The sequence below is a fragment of the Mirounga angustirostris genome, unplaced genomic scaffold, assembly GCF_029215605.1.
Source record: "Mirounga angustirostris isolate CCGP_5_RB_7025 unplaced genomic scaffold, mMirAng1.0.hap1 SCAF_16, whole genome shotgun sequence".
Classification (NCBI taxonomy): Eukaryota; Metazoa; Chordata; class Mammalia; order Carnivora; family Phocidae; genus Mirounga; species Mirounga angustirostris.
This window is the reverse complement of record NW_026991724.1, coordinates 41,471,079-41,492,454: the sequence shown is the minus strand read 5'-3', so window position 1 is coordinate 41,492,454 and position 21,376 is coordinate 41,471,079. Positions and strand designations below refer to the sequence as shown.

The window sequence follows — 21,376 nt, the reverse complement described above, 5'->3', positions numbered from 1 at the left end:
AGCACCCACCTTTCTGACCCCGTTTCATATTTACTAAAAACTCTTCATATCGTTTTTGCTTTTCTGGATCTTTTGCAAAAGGTTTGAAGTTGCTGGCTCTCGCGGGGGCCGTCCCACCACTCAGTGCCACGCGCCACGAGCAGTGCCCGACGTCTGAGGAGGAGGGCTGGGCTCTGCTGCTGGAGGCATTCTGGGCCAGACTCCTGGCCTTGAGTTGAGCTGCTTTCAGGTCAGTTGCCTGCTTCATTTCTTTGATCCTCTCTTTATCTTTTTGGGACAGAAACTCTAACACTGAAGTAGCCGAACCTAAATAAAAACAGTAACAGGAAGAGATGAGAAGTATCCTAAGACAACTATATTGACATTTCTGTGGTGCATATGCATTCAATATCACAAATGTATGTCGCTGGAGCATGTCACACTTAGATTTTCCATCTGTATTTTTAACAGCCCTGTGAACTAGACAGTGATGAAATAACAAGACTCGTGCTTTACAGCAGGCAGAAGTGCAGGCCAAAATGTGGATGTTTATCGGGCCAGTGAGTGGTCCTAGAATGAGGGAGCTGACATCCCTGGCTCGGGACCCCCAGCCTGAGGGGCCACCACCCGACAGTCCTGCCTGGCACAAGCCCCAGTACAGAGCCAGCTGCCCCTGCAGCGTTCACTCCTGTCACAGCACCCCCAGGGCACTGGCCTGGGCCGTGAGGACACCGCAGACAAGGCCCTGCTCTCACTAGCTGGGGGCACAGGCTTTAGAGAAGCCCAAAGTCAAGCCCCGAGGACGGCTACGAGAGGAGGACCGTAAAGGAAACAGGGTGACACCACCGAAGGAGACTGACAGACGAGGGCTGGGAGTGGGGTGTGGAGAATCACTAGCACGTGGTGGGGGGGCGGGCAGGGAAAGCCTGGAAGCTCCCTCCAAAGAGATCGTAGTTGTGGTGAGTTGAGTAAAAGGAGCCAAAGTGTGAGGGAAGAGCAGAGGCAGAGGAGAAAGTGAATGTCAAGGCCCCAGCAGCCAGCACGTTGTGGTGGGCGGGGTCAGAGGGCAGAAAGCAAGATCACAAGGCTGCAGTGCAGGGGGTTACGGGAGAGTGGGATAAGACATGGCCTGAAAAGGAGTCAGGGCTGGATCACGCAGCCTGTGGGGTGAGTCTGGATTTGTCTTCGGTGTGAGAAGGACTGGAGTGTTTTAAGAGGGGCAGTGATATGATTTGGTTCATCAGCAGAGAGGACAGCGGGAAAGTAAGGAGGCCAATAAAGAGGCCCCACAATGGTCCAGGTGAGGGAGGATGGGCGCTTACTCCCAGCTGGAAGCAGTGGAAACACAGGATGGGGTCCCCAGGGTGTTGCGGGCAGCACTGAGAGGACTCGCTGATGGACTTGGAGCGGGGGAAGGAATTAGGATTCCTAAATTCTGGTCTAAGCAGTGGGTCACTGACAACGGGAAAACCGGGGGAAGAGCAAGTCTGGAATAGGAAGTGGGGAACCACAACTTCTGCTGTGGTCTATTATATTTGAGATACCTATCAGGCTCCCAACTGCCAAGTCCAAGGTCACCTCTCACTGCGGGTCTTTCTGCACCAACCTACAAGAGATTCTCCACACTTGTCCACGCTTTCAGATGCACTTGCTCCTTTTAGCTACAGTACCCTTTCCCCTGAGAAAAAAAAATCACACTTTCCCAGGCTCTGTAGGGACAGGGAAGGCACCGTGTCCTGGTCTGCACCACATTCCTGGCAATTATTCCAAGTCTGAAAACTGCTGAGCTTAAGACCAGGGTTGTGATTTCAATGGCACAACCCAAACTTATGTTAGAAGACAACAAGTCTTAAAAAGTATGGGATATGAGGCCTGGGTGTCTCAGTCGTTAAGCGTCTGCCTTCGGCTCAGGTCATGATCCTGGGGTCCTGGGATCGAGTCCCACATCGGGCTCCCTGCTCGGCAGGAAGCCTGCCTCTCCCTCTCCCACTCCCCATGCTTGTGTTCCTGCTCTAGCTATCTCTCTCTCGGTCAAATAAATAAATAAAATCTTTAAAAAAAAAAAAAAAAGTATGGGATATGGGGGTACCGGGGTGGCTCAGTCGGTTAAGCGTCTGCCTTCGGCTCAGGTCATGATCCCAGGATCGAGTCCCACATCAGACTCCTTGCTCAGCACGGAGCCTACTTCTCCCTCTCCCTCTGTCTGCTGCTCCCCCTGCTTGTGCTCTAATAAATAAATAAAAAATCTTAAAAAAAAAAAAAGGGATCCATACACTGCTATGTGTGCCATTCACAATACACAATTTTGTTCTCCCCGTGTGGGAGTACTAAACCACCTAAAAGGTGTCATTGAGAAAACAACTGTCCATTTTGACTTTGGTAACTCCAATTATTATAAACGTAACGTTCTTAATCTTCTTCATGGCACCTACCTTGAACAGGTGTTTCTCCCAGCAACTCCCCCCGTTTGGAGGCATTCAGTTGGTGTCTACTGTGTGTCCCCGGGTCAGGCACTGACTTTCCAGCTGACTCGGACAATACCTGGAGTAAGCGGGAGTTCTCTGAGGTTGCAGCTACCACAGGTCTGAAGTAATGCACCGGTCGATAGTCTCTTGGCAATTCAGGTGGTGGGTAAGTCTTAAAAAAAAAAAAAAAAACCTCAGAAAAGACAGGCTGTGAGATGACCATGTTTGACTTAACCAAGAAAACCGTATCCCGTGAGTGTTGTTAACCCTGCCCTCGCCAGGCCAGCCTCCAGCAGGGAGGTCGCACTGGGCACAGCCCCTCCAGGTGTCCAGCCAACAACCATTCTGGATCTGGAGGGCCACCGGGACCACACATTTTTAATATTACCCCTGCCCACTTCTACAGAGAGATGCAAATACGCGTATTTTATGTGATAAGAAAGATGGCAACAGTTAACACAACGTACCGGCTCACACACGCAACTGGCCTACTGAAAATCAGAACATTTAGAAAAGTATGATTCGAGACTTAGAAAAAAAAGTAGTAGCTCTAAATAAGTTGCTTTTAAATTCAGAATTCTTTTTCTGGTTACGTTTCAGTTCCAAATTAGAGCTTTGGGACTTATTTTTTTATCTGAGGTAGTTTTAATTCAAACGCTGACCGGACTGAAATTGAAATATATTTGAGGAATTCAGGCACTGACGATGACAAAACAGAAAAGTATTAGGTACTTTTAAATTACTGTGCTAGGGGCACCTGGGTGGCTCAGTCATTAAGCGTCTGCCTTCGGCTCAGGTCATGATTCCAGGTCCTGGAATCGAGCCCCGCATCGGGCTCCCTTCTCCGCGGGAAGCCTGCTTCTCCCTCTCCCCCTGCTTGTGCTCCCTCTCTCGCTGTCTCTCTCTCTGTCAAATAAATTAATTAAATTTTTAAATTACTGTGCTAAACGGTCTCCCTTGCTCTGAGTCTAACAAACATGTATTTATGGACAGTCTTATATAAGCCATTTTCTAGAGTCTTCAGCTACCTGAAACCCTGACTGAGCTCCGCAACCAGGGCCACCCTGAATGCTCTCTGGCTGTAGTTCTGGGGCCTGGCTGCACACGGGGCTCCCCTGAGGGTTTAACGACACTGATGCCCGCGTCCCACCGCACACAGCTGGTGCCAGGTGGGGTCCCCAGGTGGCTGAGACGTGCAGCCACGGTAAGCACCCAGCACCGTGACAGCCCATGAAGAGAGCTGGCATCACTGCCAGGAGGTCTCATTTCTTTATCATCTCAGCTTGACCACCTTCTCTAAACGCGTGGGCTCCCAGGTCAGCTGGCAAACCCTCCTTTACGGCCACGACACAAAAATCCAGAGGACACGGCAGCAAAGGGGGGGTGAGCAGCCATGACTCTTCTTAATACACTCCAGTGGACTCAAGCATTTCCCTCCCTCTGCGAAATCACTGTTCTGTTTGGCGTCTGGATGCAGAGCCTGGGTTTTTGGCCACACGTGTACAAAACTGGCCTGTGTGTGAAAGGCTAGGGGAACACAGCCCTCCTCTGAGTCGCTCCGCCCAAAGCACTACTCCAGCAAACAGCACCCCAATGCCTGTCACCCGGGTCACGGCCCTCGGCCCCGCTAGAGTGAATTCGTGCTTCTGGCGCCCCTGTTGGGGGAGGGCTGCTCTTGGGGGCCAGGACTTAGTCCTACTAAGCCCTGGAGGGAGGGAGTCCTTGAGCCCTGAGACAAGTGAGTACTTCTCAGCCTCTTTTCTGCTCTCCCTTCAGACACATAAAAAAACCCCCATTCTCCTTTGACGTTACTTGACATTTCTGGTTAATAACAGCGGCTTATGATGTGCCCAACGCTGTTCTGAATATGTTCTGCTCACTGTTCCAACACACTATCACAACTAAACAAATCAAAGCTACTGTAACCCCGAATGTTTTTTAGGCTGCACTGCCCCTGACTTCCCCTGTTCTGAGGGACCACAGGCCAAGCCACAGAGGTACTTAACAAATATTTGCTGAATACAGAAACAAAGAGCAAATTAAAGTATGGAACCATCTAAAATGGGATGCCAACAAGGCAAATGGCCAGGAGCCCCACCTGAGCCACCAGCACCTGTAACCCAGTGACGCCTGCCTGTGAGCACGTGGCTCTGATGGGTGGCGAGAGTACCACTTGGCCTAAGCTGTACAACGATCTCACAAAAACAGGACTCTCTGGAAATGCATGCGGAGCTCTCCATGGGGCTTGACCTACAGGCACGTGGCCTCCCTCCCTTCTGTTTGCCCAGGCAAGGAATCCAGGGAACCCTGTCCACACCAGCCAACACTCTTCATGGCGTTCAGAAGGAAGCAGGACAGGGGCGTTTTATGACTTCTTGAAATTTTCTACATTTCCTTAAGTTACACTGCCCTTGGAATCTTATCAATTCCATTCCCCACCCCACCCCCAGTTTCTAATGTAATTCTTTTTTTAATGGAAATAACCACTTACTTGGAGCTTGGATTTAAAAGATTAGCGATTAAAATATGCAAACAATGAATCATGGAACGCTACATCAAAAACTAATGATGTACTGTATGGTGACTAACATAACATAATAAAATTTTTTAAAAATCAATAAAAGATAAGCAATTAGGTATTTTGGATACATTGTGATTACCGACTGACATTTCTAATGCAAAATATGTTTACCTGGACAATCACTAGTAATTATACTGTTGCTTTTTGAAAACAGAATTCACTTAATTTTCAAGTGTTAATATAATAATTCAGATTACATAGCAGCAAAGATTTTAAGTACTAAACCAGTAAAATAAAGAAATAAATAAATGCTTTCCTTACTTTCTTAGAAGATAAAGATTTAGAAGCCAAGGAAAATCCATCCAAAATTTTGCCAATGTATCGAAGATCTTTCTCTGATTCTATAAAATGATGTCATTGATTAATTTCAGAAGCAAAGATTAGAATAAGACAAAAGACGTCAGTTTTTTATCTCCAAGAACATAAATACTACAAATCACACATGATTATCTCACAGAGATAGCAGTGAAGAGGAGGGAAGAATGGTACGTAAAGCCCTCACACCTCTGTTGACTCAGTGACTGGCAGCCTGGCCCACAGCACTCTCAGCTGATTAGGTTGCCCCGGATGTGAGGCTATGGATCTCCCAGACGAGTACCTCAATACTGTTTTAGAAAAAGTATCTTAGGTCCTAAGCTAAGCCTAGGGGCACCAAAGAATAGACTCTGTGGAGTAAAAGATCTCAAGAAACACCATCAAGAGGACAAGTATGGTTAAAAATAAAATCATAACCATGAGAAAGTCATTTCTAAAACCAGGTGAAGAACCAGGGGGAGACTAACCCCCCAATTTCCTTAGCAACAATCCAAATAAAGCAGAGAAGACAACATAACCAGGTCAGCCAGTAATCTAATCTCAGTTCACATTAAAAGGTACTTTTGTTTATTTTCCCCAAACGAAATTCTAACGAGATAAAGATCACTAAAGATCACTCAGGAAACAGAATGACCAATGCCCTCTTGACTTGGAGCCAGGGATCAGCCATTGGTTGTGGAAACAACCTAATGGACAGGGCTCTTTGATTCTCAAGGATTTCCTGAGCATAGTGGTTATGTCAAAAATCCATATGCAGCGTTGCCTGGGTGGCTCAGTCAGTTACTAACGTCTGCCTTCGGCTCAGGTCATGATCCTGGGGTCCTGGGATCAAGCCCCACATCGGGTTCCCTGCTGAGCAGGGAGCCTGCTTCTCCCTCTCCCTCTGCTGCTCCCCCTGCTTGTGCTCTGTGTCAAATAAATAAATAAAATCTTCAAAAAAAATCCATATGCACAAAATGCATTTTCTGTAGCCATAAGCTCCTTCTGCATGACCACCATGAGCACGTACACAAGCTGGCTATCTGGTCCTGAAGTAGACATGGCCAACCATGGTGCAGGTGGGACTGAAGTCTGCAGCCACTTATAATGCAGCCCAGCCCTATAACTCTCCTTCCCCCCTCAAAAGCATTCTTTGCACTTCAACTCATGTTGAACTTTTGTATCAGCTTCTGAAGTTCCTAAAATTCTGTGGGGTAATTTGGGATTAACTTTCACACTCTTGGCACCCCTATGTTTATAGCAGCATTATTTATAAGAGCCAAATTATGGAAGCAGCCCAAGTGTCCACTGATAGATGAATGGATAAAGAAGACGTGGTATATATACACAATTGAATATTACTCAGCCATCAAAAAGAATGAAATCCTGCCATTTGCAATGACATGGATACAGCTAGAAGAGCATAATGCTAAGCAAAATAAGTCAGTCAAAGACAAATACCATATGATTTCACTCACATGTGGAATTTAAGAAACCAAAGAAATAAGCAAAGGGAAAAAAGAGGGAAAGAGACTCTTTTTTTTTTTTTTTTGAAGATTTTATGTATTTATTTGACACAGAGAGAGACAGCAAGAGAGGGAACACAAGCAGGGGAAGTGGGAGAGGGAGAAGCAGGCTTCCCGCCAAGCAGGGAGCCCGATGTGGGGCTCGATCCCAGGACCCTGGGATCATGACCTGAGCCGAAGGCAGACGCTTAATGACTGAGCCACCCAGGCGCCCCTAAGAAACAGACTCTTAACTATAGAGAACAAACTAGTGGTTACCAGAGGGGAGGTGGGTGGGAGGATGGGTGAAATAGGTGATGGGGACTGGGGCACCCGGGTGGCTCAGTTGGTTAAGCCTCCAACTCTTCATTTCAACTCGGGTCATGATCTCATTGGCTGTAGGACTGAGCCTCATGTCAGGCTCGGCACTCAGTGGGGAAAATGCTTGAAGATTCTCTCCCTCTTCCCCTCCCCCACTTGAGCATACTCACTTGCTTGCACCCGCGAGTTCGCTCTCTCTCTCAAATAAATACATCTTAAAAAAAAAAAAAAAAAAAACAGGTGATGGGGCTTAAGGAGTGCACCTGTCGTGATAAGTGGCGGGTGATATATGGAACTGTTGAATCACTATATTGTACATTAATATTATACTGTATGTTAACTCAACTGGAATTAAAATTAAATTAAGTTAAAAAAAAATTTAAAAACCTTTCATACTCTTAGAATTTTGTATTCATTTAAAGCCCAGCAATTTTACTTTTGTGAATTTATTCTGAAGAAATAAAAAACAAATGTGCATAAAGACAGAGCCACAGAATATTTATTATAGCCATATGGATCATGAAAAAAAATAATAGTTTAAAAATCAACCATGAAGGGGCGCCTGGGTGGCTCAGTCGTTAAGCGTCTGCCTTCGGCTCAGGTCATGATCCCAGGGTCCTGGGATCCAGCCCCGCATCGGGCTCCCTGCTCCGCGGGAAGCCTGCTTCTCCCTCTCCCACTCCCCCTGCTTGTGTTCCCTCTCTCGCTGTCTCTCTCTCTCTCTCTGTCAAATAAATAAATAAAATCTTTAAAAAAAATTAAAAAAAAAAATCAACCATGAAGATTGGCTAAATTTAGATTCACTCAATGAAAAACCTTAAGGTCAAAACTATAGAAGTTGTGCCTGGCGTGGGAGAAGAGAGGGGGCCATAGCAGAGAGGGGATGAGAGGAGCCTAGGGAGATCAGCAAAAGTCACCAGCTCAGGCTTGATGAGAAGGGTGGAATTCAGTCAACAGGCACAAAGGTGTTGTATAAAGGAAAAGCCAAAGATTTGGCCCAAGAGGCAGATTTAAATATGTTTATCTATTATAGATTAGTAATTACTATATAACCAATATATAATGATATTCATATTATATAATTAATACATCTTAATATGTTATGATATGGTATTATATTAACATATTAGCATATTCAATATAAGTAATGATTAACATGTTAGTATAATCTATAATACTAATATATTGTAACATACTAATATTTTGTTCTTTTCCTTTTTCTTTTTTTTTTTTTTCTTAGAGAGAGGGGCTGGGAAGGACACAGGGAGAGGGAGAGAGAGAAAATCTTAAGCAGGCTCCATACCCAGCACAGGGCCTGATGTGTGGACCCATCCCACAACCCTAAGATCATGATCTGAGCCGAAGTTAAGAGACAGACACTTAGCGGACTGAGCCACCCAGGCGCCCCATACATTTTCTTTTAAGTTATAAAAATACATAGTCTTAGCAGAAAATTTTGAAAATACAGGCAACCAAAAGGAAGTGGTAACACCAACTAACATTTGGGTGCACACTCTCCCAGCATCTTGTGTAAAACCCTAGATTCCTTTTTCGGTGATGAGGACAGAGGCCACTGACACAGAGTGCCTGCCGTATGCCCGGCATGTCTTAAGCCTTTTCCGTCCGTGAACAACCCTGTAGGTGGGCCCTGGTTATGCCCACGGTCCAGGCAAGGACGCTGAGGCACAGGGAGATGAAGCAGCCTGCCCGAGGTCACAGCTGACAACCAGGCAGGGCCAGGGCTGGAGCGCAGGCAGTCTGTCTTCAGAACGTGTGTTCACAGCCATTAAGCAAACACCTCTAAAAACTCTTTTGCCCCTTTTTTTCTTCCAGACATGCAAATGGGTTGGAAGGAAGTTATGCTTGGATTACTGAGATTATTTCAACATGTGTGTTTCAGATGTATTTTACAGGAGTTCAATCAGATTTAAGGACAGCTAGAAATGTCTCCGTAGATGTTTTATCTCAGCAATCACCTCCTTACTTCACCTTGGAGCTTCTTACTATTATAACCAAAGAAGAGTGGGTGCTATTTATTCAGTCTTTGGACAGGTACTGTGCCCAACATGGAGTTATGCCACTTAATCCTCACAATGACCCTCAGAGTGGATTTGATCATCACTTTACAAATGACACCCAGAAAGGTTATGAGCCTCGCCCAAGGTCCCGCGGCAATCCAAATCCAGTCACGTCACTCCAAATCACAGGCTACTCACGCCTGCTCCACACTGTCTCCTCCCTGTACCTTTTCTGGAAAGAAACACAGACCTTCTACTTAGAACCATAGGATCTGAATCCCTACAGACTCTCTTGAGATCCAAGACTTGAAATCCAAGTTGCGCTGAGAGGTGTCCATCTCCTAGCCCAGCAAGAGCCTCCTAAGAGCCAGGGACTCAAGTGAAGAGACCAGCGGGGTGCCGTGTTCCCTTTGCTGCAGATCCCCACACCTAGCCTCCGACCCGCTGCCTGAGCTGGCCTACTTTGGCCAGCTGCCCAGGTCCTCGGGCTTCCCTCTGACCCCGTGATACTTCTACCCTGCAGCACAAGCACCTGCCCTCATACTCGCTCCTTCCCTGATTCCAGACCTCTTCTTCCTCTCCACCTTGGCCTCGTCTCGACAGCTGGCTCTGGCTCCCCCCGGTCTACATCTAGCTTCTGCCTTACTCTCCACACTGGGCCTCTCTTCTCCCCACTTTGTTTCTCACCCTGCATCTTTCACCCACAACCCCCAACTCCACAGAGGCTGACACTCCGATATCAATTTTGCAACCCCTTCTTCCTATAATACCCTGATATGTGGTCCTACCATCGGTTGTGGATCTATGGAATTACCTTTCTGACTTTTATATTGCCTGGGGGCTGTCCAGCCATAGAGTCCATCTCCAGGCTCCTCATCCTTCAAAATGGTGTCATATTTGGATAAAGTTTCCGTGGCATAGATGTCATCATCTTCCTCTTCCAGGGCACCAACACCAAAAGCCTTCAAAAACAAGGTTTTGAACTGAGCAATTACAAGTTTTAGGGTGTGTCTCCATTGAAGGATAAAGCTACTTTAAGGATGTGACCGAATAGTCCACATTAGCATCGCAAGATCACCAAGAGGCAAGGGAAGTGGGAGACCAGATTGACACACAGACTCAAGTTGCCTTGGAAACCATGACCAGAAGTGAATGCCATGCCTCCAGTGCTGGAGCTGTCCTCTGGGCCCAGGAGCAGCTACGGGTCTGGGTCCTAGCACAGGAAGGTGTGGAGAACACACCCAAACAGCAAGGCAGGAGAAGAATAGGGCCTCCAAAAGGAGAAAGGCAGAATATTCATCTACTGTTCAGTGTAGCCAGGGCTGGTGACCAGGATCTGAAGGCTACCACTACTGAAACAGCTATGGTAAGAACTCCTAATCGTTGTGGGACACGGCCTCCAACAAGTATCGTTTTTTGTTTAAAAAAATTGGGAAAGAACATGTATAGGAAAGAAAAGGTGATGACAAAATTTGCTAAATGTAATTTAAGAAAGAGCCTCTAAATCAATTTGAGAGCACAGGCAATCAGGGAAAGCTCTCCATCTCCTCAAAGGTAAAAAGCAAGGCTCCCAAGTGAAACGTACACTCACGTTCCCAACCTGGGGCTTGCAGTGCTAGGAAACAGTCTGAGAGGTAGTAAAACTTGGACTTGAACTTGAGAGGCAGATTACAATTCAACTATTAACTAAATCAAAGGGGTAAGCGTGGTTTTTCTGCTCAGTCCCACAAGGGTGTGAGAAAGCAGTCCTCAGTCCGGGCAACACACAAACTCCACCAAGAACATTAGGTCACAGGATGTCAGCAGTAAAATCAGGAAGGTGTGCTTTACATGTCTTCAGAAAAGACTGTACGGAAGAAATAACCACTTCAAAGTCTTCAGGTTAGTCAATGAATAATGAGTGCCTACCATATATATAACATGATATGGAAAGCATTCTCATTTGTCAATGCTTCCATGTTCATGAAACAGAAACTTTTACCTGGCCTGAGATTCCCAATTTTCTTCCTTTATTTACTCCAACCTCTCCAAGAAGACTGCTGGTCCCCTGGGGTCCCCCCCCGAAAAGATTAAAATGTTCTCCCGAAGTTCCAAACAATGCTTGGTGGGGATCCAGGCCCTTGTAAGCCAGTCCATGCACATTATCTTTAGGTGTGAAATCCACAGGTGTGACGTCTTTGGGGGCAAAGGTCACATTTTCAGGCACATAGTCATCATCTTCCTCCTGCTCACAATGATGAAAAGGTGGAATGAAGGTGACTCACTGACTGGTGCAAAGTCCTATAAAATACTATTTTCAAAAATGATTATTTCCAAACAGAACATTGACCAAACTTTCCTTTCCTCTATCACAAATCACTAAATCAAGTTCTTGATATTAACACAAAACAGTGCCATTTTAAGAATCTGAACAGACTTGGATATCTATGGTGCTGGCATGTTGCTAATTACATTCTCTGATGTGAAGGTAGTTTTAGGGTGGGAGCATTTCACTGTAACGGGATCCGACGGATTTCTAAAATCGTTTCTGACCCTAAAATTTCACATTCATAAAGAAACAGATGTTTCCATACCAAATTCAAGGTCAGTTATCCCATACAATACCTCAGATCCTTCAGAGCCTCCAGGGGGTAATGCACAGCCATAGATTTTTACTCCAGGATCTATAAAAGAGATTTCAGATACATTGGTCAAGAGCTACTGAAAATATAGAAACCGGAATTGCTGACACTCTTTAGAGATTCATGACAGCCCTTATGAAAGGTGCTCTGGCTTTAGGGTCAGAGACTGATCACTCAAGAATTGTTTTCCATCAGTCCCTGCCCCACCCACACTCTGGCAATAATGTGCTCAATGACTAACTGCTATTGCCCCAGCACCACGAGTTTGTCGTCTGGCTAGGGAGACCAAGGGCAAGAAATAAAACAGAAAATAACCCTGTTAAGCTGTGACACAGTTTTGACAAGAGTAGGAAACAGTTTCATGTAGTGCTAGCAGGAATATAAACTAGTACAATTCTTCCAGAAGGCTGTTATGCATGACACATAAAAAGCCTTAAAATATGGTTGACCTTTTGGGAATGTAAATTGATAGAGCCACTATGGAAAACAGTATGGAGGTGCCTCAAAAACTTAAAAATAGAAACACCATATGATCCAAAAATTCCACTACTGGGTATTTATCCAAAGAAAACAAAAACACTGATTTAAAAAGATACATGAACCCCTATGTTTACTGCAGCATTATTTACAACAGCCAAGATATGGAAGCAGCCTAAGCATCCATCAATAAACGAATGGATAAGAAAGATGGGGTACATCTAAATATGCAATGGGATATCACACAGCCATTAAAAAGGATAAGATCATGCCATTTGTGACATGGACAGACCTGGAGGGTATTATGCTAAGTGAGCTAAGTCAGACTGAGAAAGATAAATACCATATGATATCATTCATATGTGGAATCTAAAAAAATAAATGAACAAACAAATAGCAGAATCAGATTTATAAATACGGAGAACAAATTGATGATTGTTAGAGGGAAGGAGGCAAAATGGGTGAAGGCAAGTGGGCAATATAGGCCTCCAGTTATGGAATGAATAAGTCATGGGAATAAGAGGCCCAGCACAAGGAACAGAGTCAGTGGTATTATAATAGTGTTGTATGGTGACAGATGGGAGCTACACTGGTGGTGAGCACAGCATAATGTATAGGCTTGTCAAATCACTAGGACATACACCTGAAACTAATGGAACACTGTGTGTCAACCATACTCAAAATTAAATTGTTTTAAAAATACAGTTGACCTTTGAACAACACAGGTTTGAACTGTATGGGCCCACTTATACACAGACTTTTTAAGTATAGTTAATGTAAATATATTTTCTCTTCCTTCTGGTTTCCTTAATAAATTTTTTTTATAGCTTACTTTATTCTAAGAATAGAGTATAGAACACATATAACATATAAAATACATGCTAATAGACTGCTTATCCTGGTCAACAGTAGGCTATTAGCAGTTAAGCTTTGGGGGAGTCAAAAGAAACATGTGGAAATATAACACTGTATGTTAATTATACTTGAAAACAAACAAATGAACAAACAAATAAATATTATATGTGGATTTTTGACTACCCCAGGATTAGCGCCTCTAACCCCCCTGTTCAAGTCAGCTGTACATGCACACCACCTGACCCAGCAATTTTATTTCTAGAAACATGTAGCCATGGGGCGCCTGGGTGGCTCAGTTGGTTAAGCGACTGCCTTCGGCTCAGGTCATGATCCTGGAGTCCCGGGATCGAGTTCCGCGTCGGGCTCCCTGCTCGGCAGGGAGTCTGCTTCTCCCTCTGACCCTCCCCCCTCTCATGTGCTTGCTCTCTCTCATTCTCTCTCTCTCAAATAAATGAATGAATGAATGAATGAATGAATGAATGAATAAATAAATAAATAAATAAATAAAAAGAAACATGTAGCCATTAGAAAGTATGCTACAGGGGCGCCGGGGTGGCTCAGTCAGTTAAGTGTCTGACTTTGGCCCAGGTCATGATTCCAGGGTTCTCAGATTGAGCCCTGTGTCAGGTTCCCTGCTCAGCAGGGAGTCTGCTTCTCCTTCTCCCTCTGCTCCCCACCCCACCCCCACCGCTCATGCTCACTCTCTCAAAAAAAAAAAAAAAAAGTATGCTACAGAGTGGGTGACAATCAGTATACATACCAGGTTTCTGTCGGCGTGGTTTTCTCTTTACTCGAGGGCCGATTCCTTGTCCTTCCTTCCAACCCATTTTTCTCAGCAATTCAAAACCAATAGATAATCTAGGATATCAAGGCACTGAATGTGAACTTCCTTTTATAATACTAGAGGACAGTAGGAAATAAGCAGCCTTTGAGTCCCTGTCCAGCTCACGCCCTTGTCGTGCCTGAGCCCTTAAGTACAGCCCACCCCCCTCCGCATCAGCAGTGCATGGCCCTGCCGTGGACAGCTGACTGGATTTGGGTGCACACCCAGCCTGAGGAAGTCGATCCGAAGCCCTCTCTGCTGGGCCTTTGGAATGGACACCTAGGGACTCTATATGGTCCTTGTCAAGTCTGTGGTTTGGGAAACCATGAGTCTGAGGCGGCCACATCAGGCTACACGCCCAGGAGCAGAACAAGGAGATATGCAGAAAGAGAGGGTAGAATGAGGCAGACAGGAGAGAGCCCTTAAGGCTTGAGGGAAAGGGTGGGAGGGAAGGCACCCTCGTTCCTAACAGCTCACCAGCCTCCAGGAGCCCCAGCAGCACAGCTAGTCACTGGAGCTCTAGAACACGCCATGCAATAAAAGTGCAAGATCCTTTTGGCAAAACCCCCTTTTTCACTCAAGCTAGGCTTCTCCTACTTGTAACCAAACTACTTGTAATTAAGATCATTATACATATGCAAAGCAGTGATGCCAAGATCGGAAAAGTTAGAATTAAATTCTTACTTTGCTGGTGTTATGAGGTCATCAAGCAGAGTAGCTCCAGGAATGGGGGCAGTAGCAGCTGCTAACTGCCTGGCCTTTTCTCGTATTCTATCTTTGGTTTTGGAAGCAAAATCATCCGTGGTAACAATCGCTTTAGGTGCTATCCCAAATTCACTAAGATCCTTAAAAAAACATTCAAACAGAATTACTTACATCATTTGGTAAGTGATTAACTGTATTACATCAGATAGCTTTATTTCTTAAAAAAAAAAAAAAAAAAAAAACAGTTAAAACTACACAACTGATGGGGCGCCTGGCTGGCTCAGTCAGAAAAGCATGTGACTCTTGATCTCAGGGTCGTGAGTTCGAGCCCTGTGTTGAGGGTAGAGATTACTTAAATGAATAAATACAAACTTTAAAAAACAAACACACAAACAAAAACTACCCAACTGAGTTAGGGATCAATGCAGCAGCTGACTTTACATCTGACTTTGGCCCCTGCCCATAAGCTAAGGCTGGTGGCGGAGGACAGGGCATGACGATGGCCACTCAGCAAGGCCACATGAGGCACAGCCAAGCTAAAAAGACAGGAAGTAATTAAAATACACTAATTACTTTTACAGTAAGTGTGTTCCTCTTGGACAATATTTCAAACGTCAGAGTGCAGGGGGCAAATCTTAGAGTCACAGCCAGCAAGCATTCCTAAGCGTCTACGCGATACTTTAAGTGTTTTTGCATTTCCTGTTGGCTGCCTTTCCAACAGCCTGTGCCTCTCCCTGGGTCCTCAAAGAGCTGTGAAGTGTGCAGGCGCCTGCCTTCCTCTGTGCCACCATGCACTCCCCCAGTGGTGTCCTGGTGTGTATGCTGGGACCACAGGAGGGTTAGTGAATGGGGGTTCATGTCTTTTCTAAGCCAGTCCTTTGAGCCCATTTCCTTTGCCAAGGACTGCTTCGAGAATGAGCACGTAAAACAATCTGCCCGGGGCACTTGGGTGGCTCAGCCAGCGTCCGACTCTTGGTTTGGGCTCAGGGCATGATCTCGGGGTCGTGAGGTGGAGCCCCATGTTGCGCTCCCGCTCAGCAGGGAGTCTGCTGGAGATTTTCTCTCTCCTTCTCTTCCCTCCCCCACACGCACGTGCTCTCTCTCTCTCAAAATAAATAAATAAATCTTAAAAAACAAAACAAAACAAAACCACAATCTGCCCAAGCAGATGTGAGGGAAAATCCACAGCAGGACTCATGTGAATGGTTTCCTTGCTCTCAAGAAAAGGTACCAAGAAAAAAAGTCCTCCTTCCACTGGATGTTGTCATCCTGGATGTGCCATCTGGAACTCCTGCAGCCACCGTGGGACCACAGGGAGGGCTAGTATGAGGACAAGCTGACTTGCAGAAGATGGCAGAGAGGAGAGGACCTGGGGTCTCGTTGCGTGAGTCACGCTTCCTTATAGATTACGCTAGTCAAATAGGAAGGGGACCTCTGCTTGCCTGTTACCTGCAGCCTAAAGCGTGTTAATAGAGTGTTTGAGTTCATCTTTATCACAAATGCATCCACGACTAGGTTTTAAGGCAACAGAGGATTAATTTTAAAACAAACTGGTGCCCCACATCAGGCTCCCTACTCAGTGGGAAGCCTGCTTCTCCCTCTCCCACTCCCCCTGCTTGTGTTCCCTCTCTCACTGTGTCTCTCTCTGTCAAATAAATAAATAAAATCTTTAAAAAAAACAAAACAAAACAAAACTGGAGCCCATCCCGCAGGCCAGTAGGACCTCCCCCCTCCAACAGCCCCATTTGCCCCTAAGAAGGTGGTGGTCATCATTGCTTTAATGATGGACCCAGACGTCTGCACATGGCTCCCTTTCACTCCTTGCTGGTCTAGTCGTTCACTGTTCCTTCAACTGCAGTGTGTACAGCAGTCACTATGGAAGGAAGGCTGCAGGCTCAGCTCCATGGGTACTGTACTTTTGGGGCAATTGGGGCCTTTTCAAGGAAATTTGCCTATAAATGACTTTCCTCTCCACTCTTAACTTTAGAAACTGGCCCCAGCATAAGACATTATCCCAGTGAACAAGAATCCATTGATGTACAGAGCACACTAGTCCAAATACCTAAAAGATAAAGCTTTGCAAACAAAGAAGGCATCGTTCACTGAACTTTCTGGAGAGAGTAAAGGTGCTGCAACAGCCAACCGCAACATCCCACCGGCTACGTGGCAATTAAAGTTCTGCCTACCCACCTCTTCATCCATAAAGTCTTCCGGACCAAGAACAGATTTGTCTGCTCTGTTCTGTCGTGAAGACACGAAGGAAGAGGGTGTCCATCCTTGAAAGAAAAGCATTTAGAATATTACAATTTTGGTTTATAACTAAATCAGTAACAGTGCAATTATGGGCTTGAAACCCCCAATACCGAGTCATTTGCCCGCGGCCCGGAGGGTGGCTGTGCCACGGGCTTCAGCCCTGTTTCCCTGTGTGCCCAGCTCTCCTCCCCCTTTCCCTCTAAGGATGGCCCAGAAGGAGAGCGCCCACCCCTGGCCCTACGGCCGGCAGACGACTCAGCCTGGCCTGAACACCCTGCCCCAGAGAGTCCTCTGGAAGGACCCTGCCACCCCGTCTGCGCTTGTCCTCATGAGCCGCTCCAACGCCCAGCCCAAGCTGCCCCTGGCCAGAAGGTGGTGGAGAACAGCAGTGGGACACGCAACTTCTCAACGTGCTCCTTCACCACGGACGACTTTGAGATCGGGCGTCCTCTGGGCAAAGGCAAGTTTGGAAATGTGTACTTGGCTTGGGAGAAGAAAAGCCATTTCATTGTAGCTCTCAAGGTCCTCTTCAAGTCTCAGAAAAGGAGGGCGTGGAGCACCAACTGTGCAGGGAGATTGAAATCCAGGCCCACCTGCAGCATCCCAACATCCTGCGCCTCTACAACTATTTCTATGACCGGCAAAGGATCTCCTTGATTCTGGAGTACGCCCCCCGCGGGGAGCTCTACAAGGAACTGCAGAAGAGCCACACTTTTGACGAGCAGCGAACAGCCACGATCATGGAAGAACTGGCAGATGCTCTGATGTACTGCCACGGGAAGAAGGTGATTCACAGAGACATAAAGCTGGAGAATCTGCTCTTGGGGCTCCAGGGAGAGCTGAAGATCACTGACTTTGGCTGGTCTGTGCATGCCCCCTCCCTGAGGAGGAAGACGATATGTGGTACCTTGGACTACCTGCCCCCAGAAATGACTGAAGGGCACACACACAATGAGAAGGTGGATCTGTGGTGCATCACAGTCCTCTGCTATGAGCTGCTGGTGGGAAACCCGCCCTTCGAGAGCGCTTCCCACAATGAGACGTATCGGCGCATCGTCAAGGTGGACCTGAAGTTCCCCGCCTCTGTGCCCATGGGAGCCCAGGACCTCATCTCCAAGCTGCTCAAGCATAACCCCTCAGATCGGCTGCGCCTGGCCCAGGTCTCTGCGCACCCTTGGGTCTGGGCCCACTCCCGGAGGGTGCTGCCTCCCTCTGCCCTTCAGTCTGTCCCCTGACTTGTCCCTGTCATTTATTCGGTTGTGTCTGTTTGTATGCCCGTATATGTGGGGTTGGAAGGAGGGGTACCTGGCCTGTTCCTTTACTTTTCTTCTACCTCCTTTTTATTTAATAAAGGCTGAAGCTTTTTATTTAAAAAAAGAAAAGAAAGAAAAGAAACCCCCAATACCTACAAACTCTTAGCTCCCTCCCTGCTCATATAGACATGATTACATGACATAAACATATTAATGCCCACATCTCCTGTTGTCAGAACTTAGGGGATACTGTGAGGTTTCCCCCTAAGAATTTGGAACCAAGAGAAATCAAATTATTACATTGAAAGTGGCATGTGAGCAAAAAGATGCAAGGTCACCTTAAAAGGCAGGACCACTCTGGAGACCAGCAGGATAACAACAGACACCAACTTATTAACATATCACAGAAATACTAGGTCAGGGTGCATGAGTCAGCCGTGAAAGGGTGGCTAGAACCAGAGTCACAGAAGCAAGGCACAGAAGCAATGGGAACATTCAGGGGGCCCTGGCCCGAGGACAAGGACTCAACCTGGCTAGTCTAAGGGCAGGCCGTGCCCACCCCAGGCCCCCTGTTCCATCACACTCCTGAGTCCTATAACACCACCCCTGCTTCCTGTCCACGGTCACCAAGCATGTGCCATGCCTACAGCATGAGAATGGTCTGGAGGTCAAATCTATCTGTAACCGTCTAAGATACACTTTTTTAGTTTTCTCTAAGACGACACACCTCCTCTCTGATTTCCTACAAGAGTCTTGTGGACCTGAGGAGAATGGGGGCAGATCTACTCTTGGTCAGTGTGTAGACCAGATTTCTGGGCAGGCCTGGGAGACAGCCCCAGCTATCCAGGAGTGAGGATCAGCTTTCCCAGGCTACTGCCTTCCTCCTCTTTGGAGTTCTGTAGTCTCTGCCCGATTTCTGCACCGTCCTCCCCATGGTAAAGAGATACTCCAGTGTATTAACCTATCATAGTCTACCTGACAATCACGTGAGCTGGTCTTATTACAGCAGGCAGCACAGCTAAAATTGCAACAGTCAGCTGTCTATTAGTGTCCTTCTTTCTTCACAAAGCCTACTGCCATTTTTTACATTTGTAATGTTAAAAATAAGTGTGCAAGTTTAATAGTGCCTTAGTTACCTTACTTTGCCTTTCCTAATAGTAAGGCTGAATACTCCATAGCATTTCTATCACCTCTGGAGTAAACTGTTCAAATACTCTGATCATTTGCTCACTGCTCTTTATACATTCTGGATACTGAACTTTAAACCACCTTATTTACCCCAACTGTTTTTCTTACGTGGCTAGTTCTTTCTTGCACTGCTTTTTTCATCTTTATTGTACTGTTGTTCTATACACGTTACTGTATGTATCTATAAAAGACGTGCCCCATCTTATTCTTAACAACTGCTACAGGAGTTACTCAGTTCATCCCATCCTCATATCTGACATATAAAAGCCATTTTCTTCCAGTTTCTATGTGAGAACATTTAAAAAACATGCATTACTTTAAACAATGCAGAACTTATTAAATACCGCATGTGCAAGTTGTAACTGATTTTTCTTCGGGTCGACAGCACGTACTGACTAGTGCTGCTGTGGTCCCCAGTGTCAGGAGGGAATGGCTCTGACCCTCAGTGGCCTCACCTACACAGCAGCTCTGACACCTGCCCTCCTCAGTCACTGAGTCTTGTGAAATGAAGATTACCTGAGTGAATCTGTGTGACAGCACTTCGCGTGTGGCAAGACGCGATATAAAACGGAAGTCATGATCATCATTTAACCATCTGGTTAGGATGTATTTTTTTTTCTTTAAGTGAAGGAAAACTTCCACTCTCAGATGGTAATGAACAACACACCAATGGACTCCGCAAACATGCCAAACACTGAAAGAACACAAAAGTCTATGGTGTGTGTATTAAAATGTTTAAAGAAGTTGTTTTTTTTTTTAAAGGGAGAGGAAAGAAACATGGTATTTCAGTCATTTGCTTCAGCAATATTATTGCTATAAGCAGGAAAATCATACCTTCCTTTGAGCCAACGGTGTTGAAGTACCCAGCAGAGAAACCTCCACTGAAGGCTCCATGAAATCGTTTATACCTTCCTTTTTCATCTCTGACAGTCTGATCCTGAAGAGGAATTGGTTTCTTTGGTCTTTCACCTGAAAAAAATATTTTGAATGAGAGAGAAGGGGATGGTGGATTAGAAAAAATTTAGGGAAAATGTCATTTCTTAAACATAATGAACTGTTTATTTCTTGTAGTTTCAAATATAACAATTTTTTTAGAGGAGTTGTTTATTTATTTGAGAGAGAGAGTGGTGGGGAGGGACAGTAGGAGAGGGAGAGAGAATCTGAAGCTGATTCCGCACTGAGCGCAGAGCCCAATGCAGGGCTGGATCCCACGACCCTGAGCTCAGGACCTGAGCTGAAAGCAAGAGTCCGATGCTCAACAGACTGAACCACCAGGATGCCCCTCAAGTATAACAATTTTAATTAAGTTTTTTATTCCTAGACTTTACCTGCTTATACAGTTCAGAAAGTAACACATGGTATCAAGCTTCTTTATAGTTCTAAGGCAATTATAGACATCTCTTATTTGTATTAGACATACATTTTAGCAAGAGTGGCCTGATTCCCACAAAATTCTAACATGTAAACTGAATTACATGGTGGTGATAGGGGGAGGTTCAAAGAGATGGAGGTAAACCCTACTGGCAGTGCTGGAGGCAAGTTGCTGGGCTGGCACATGGCAGAGGTTTGCGACAGAAGGAAAAATTCTGTATCTCTCCTAGAACTTCACAGCATCCCGAGTCCAGATTTTTTCCTTTGGTATTGCCCATTCTCCCCAAATCTTAAGAGTTTCCTTATTTCTGGCAATCTCCTGATTCCATAGTTACTGCTCTTTAGACATAATCCTTTTCCTGCTCTGCTGAACACAGGTGGGTTGCTACAACACATAAGCAAAAAGGAACTTAGTAAAGTCTAAAAGTTCCTTAGGTTTAAACTTTCAGGCACTATGACACACATTACTGCCTAATTTTATCAACTGCAATTCAGAATTCTGAATCTATTTAAAATAAATAGTAACCATCAACTTATTTTCAAACATTCAGCACAGAAAGCAAGTTATAGAGCAGTTAAAGGCACAGAGTTGAGAGTCACAGCGCTGTCACCCCACCTTCCCAACACCAGGACTTCCATCATCTTGACTTCTCTATGCCTCAATTTC

At 45.7% G+C, this 21,376-nt stretch overlaps 1 protein-coding gene and 1 pseudogene across 3 annotated transcripts in view; one reads left to right on the top strand and one right to left on the bottom strand.

The window, feature by feature from the left end:
* Window positions 1–21,376, bottom strand: part of GPATCH1 (G-patch domain containing 1) — a 45,848-nt gene that overhangs the window by 19,652 nt on the left and 4,820 nt on the right. For 2 of the 3 annotated variants that reach the window (XM_054511346.2, XM_045891218.3), the window contains exons 2-11: window positions 20,173–20,307; window positions 16,835–16,920; window positions 14,624–14,784; window positions 13,877–13,974; window positions 11,768–11,826; window positions 11,145–11,387; window positions 9,978–10,125; window positions 5,287–5,366; window positions 2,412–2,616; window positions 10–306 (exon numbers count right to left, since the gene is read on the bottom strand). In XM_054511346.2, coding sequence (XP_054367321.1) covers window positions 10–306; window positions 2,412–2,616; window positions 5,287–5,366; window positions 9,978–10,125; window positions 11,145–11,387; window positions 11,768–11,826; window positions 13,877–13,974; window positions 14,624–14,784; window positions 16,835–16,846 — 1,303 coding nt within the window. In that variant the 5' untranslated portion in view covers window positions 16,847–16,920; window positions 20,173–20,307. Of the gene's footprint in view, window positions 1–9; window positions 307–2,411; window positions 2,617–5,286; window positions 5,367–9,977; window positions 10,126–11,144; window positions 11,388–11,767; window positions 11,827–13,876; window positions 13,975–14,623; window positions 14,785–16,834; window positions 16,921–20,172; window positions 20,308–20,859; window positions 21,004–21,376 lie in introns of those variants that run through there. The other variant, XM_064581610.1, reaches the window with a different exon arrangement.
* Window positions 17,031–18,292, top strand: LOC123855516 (aurora kinase B-like; annotated as a pseudogene).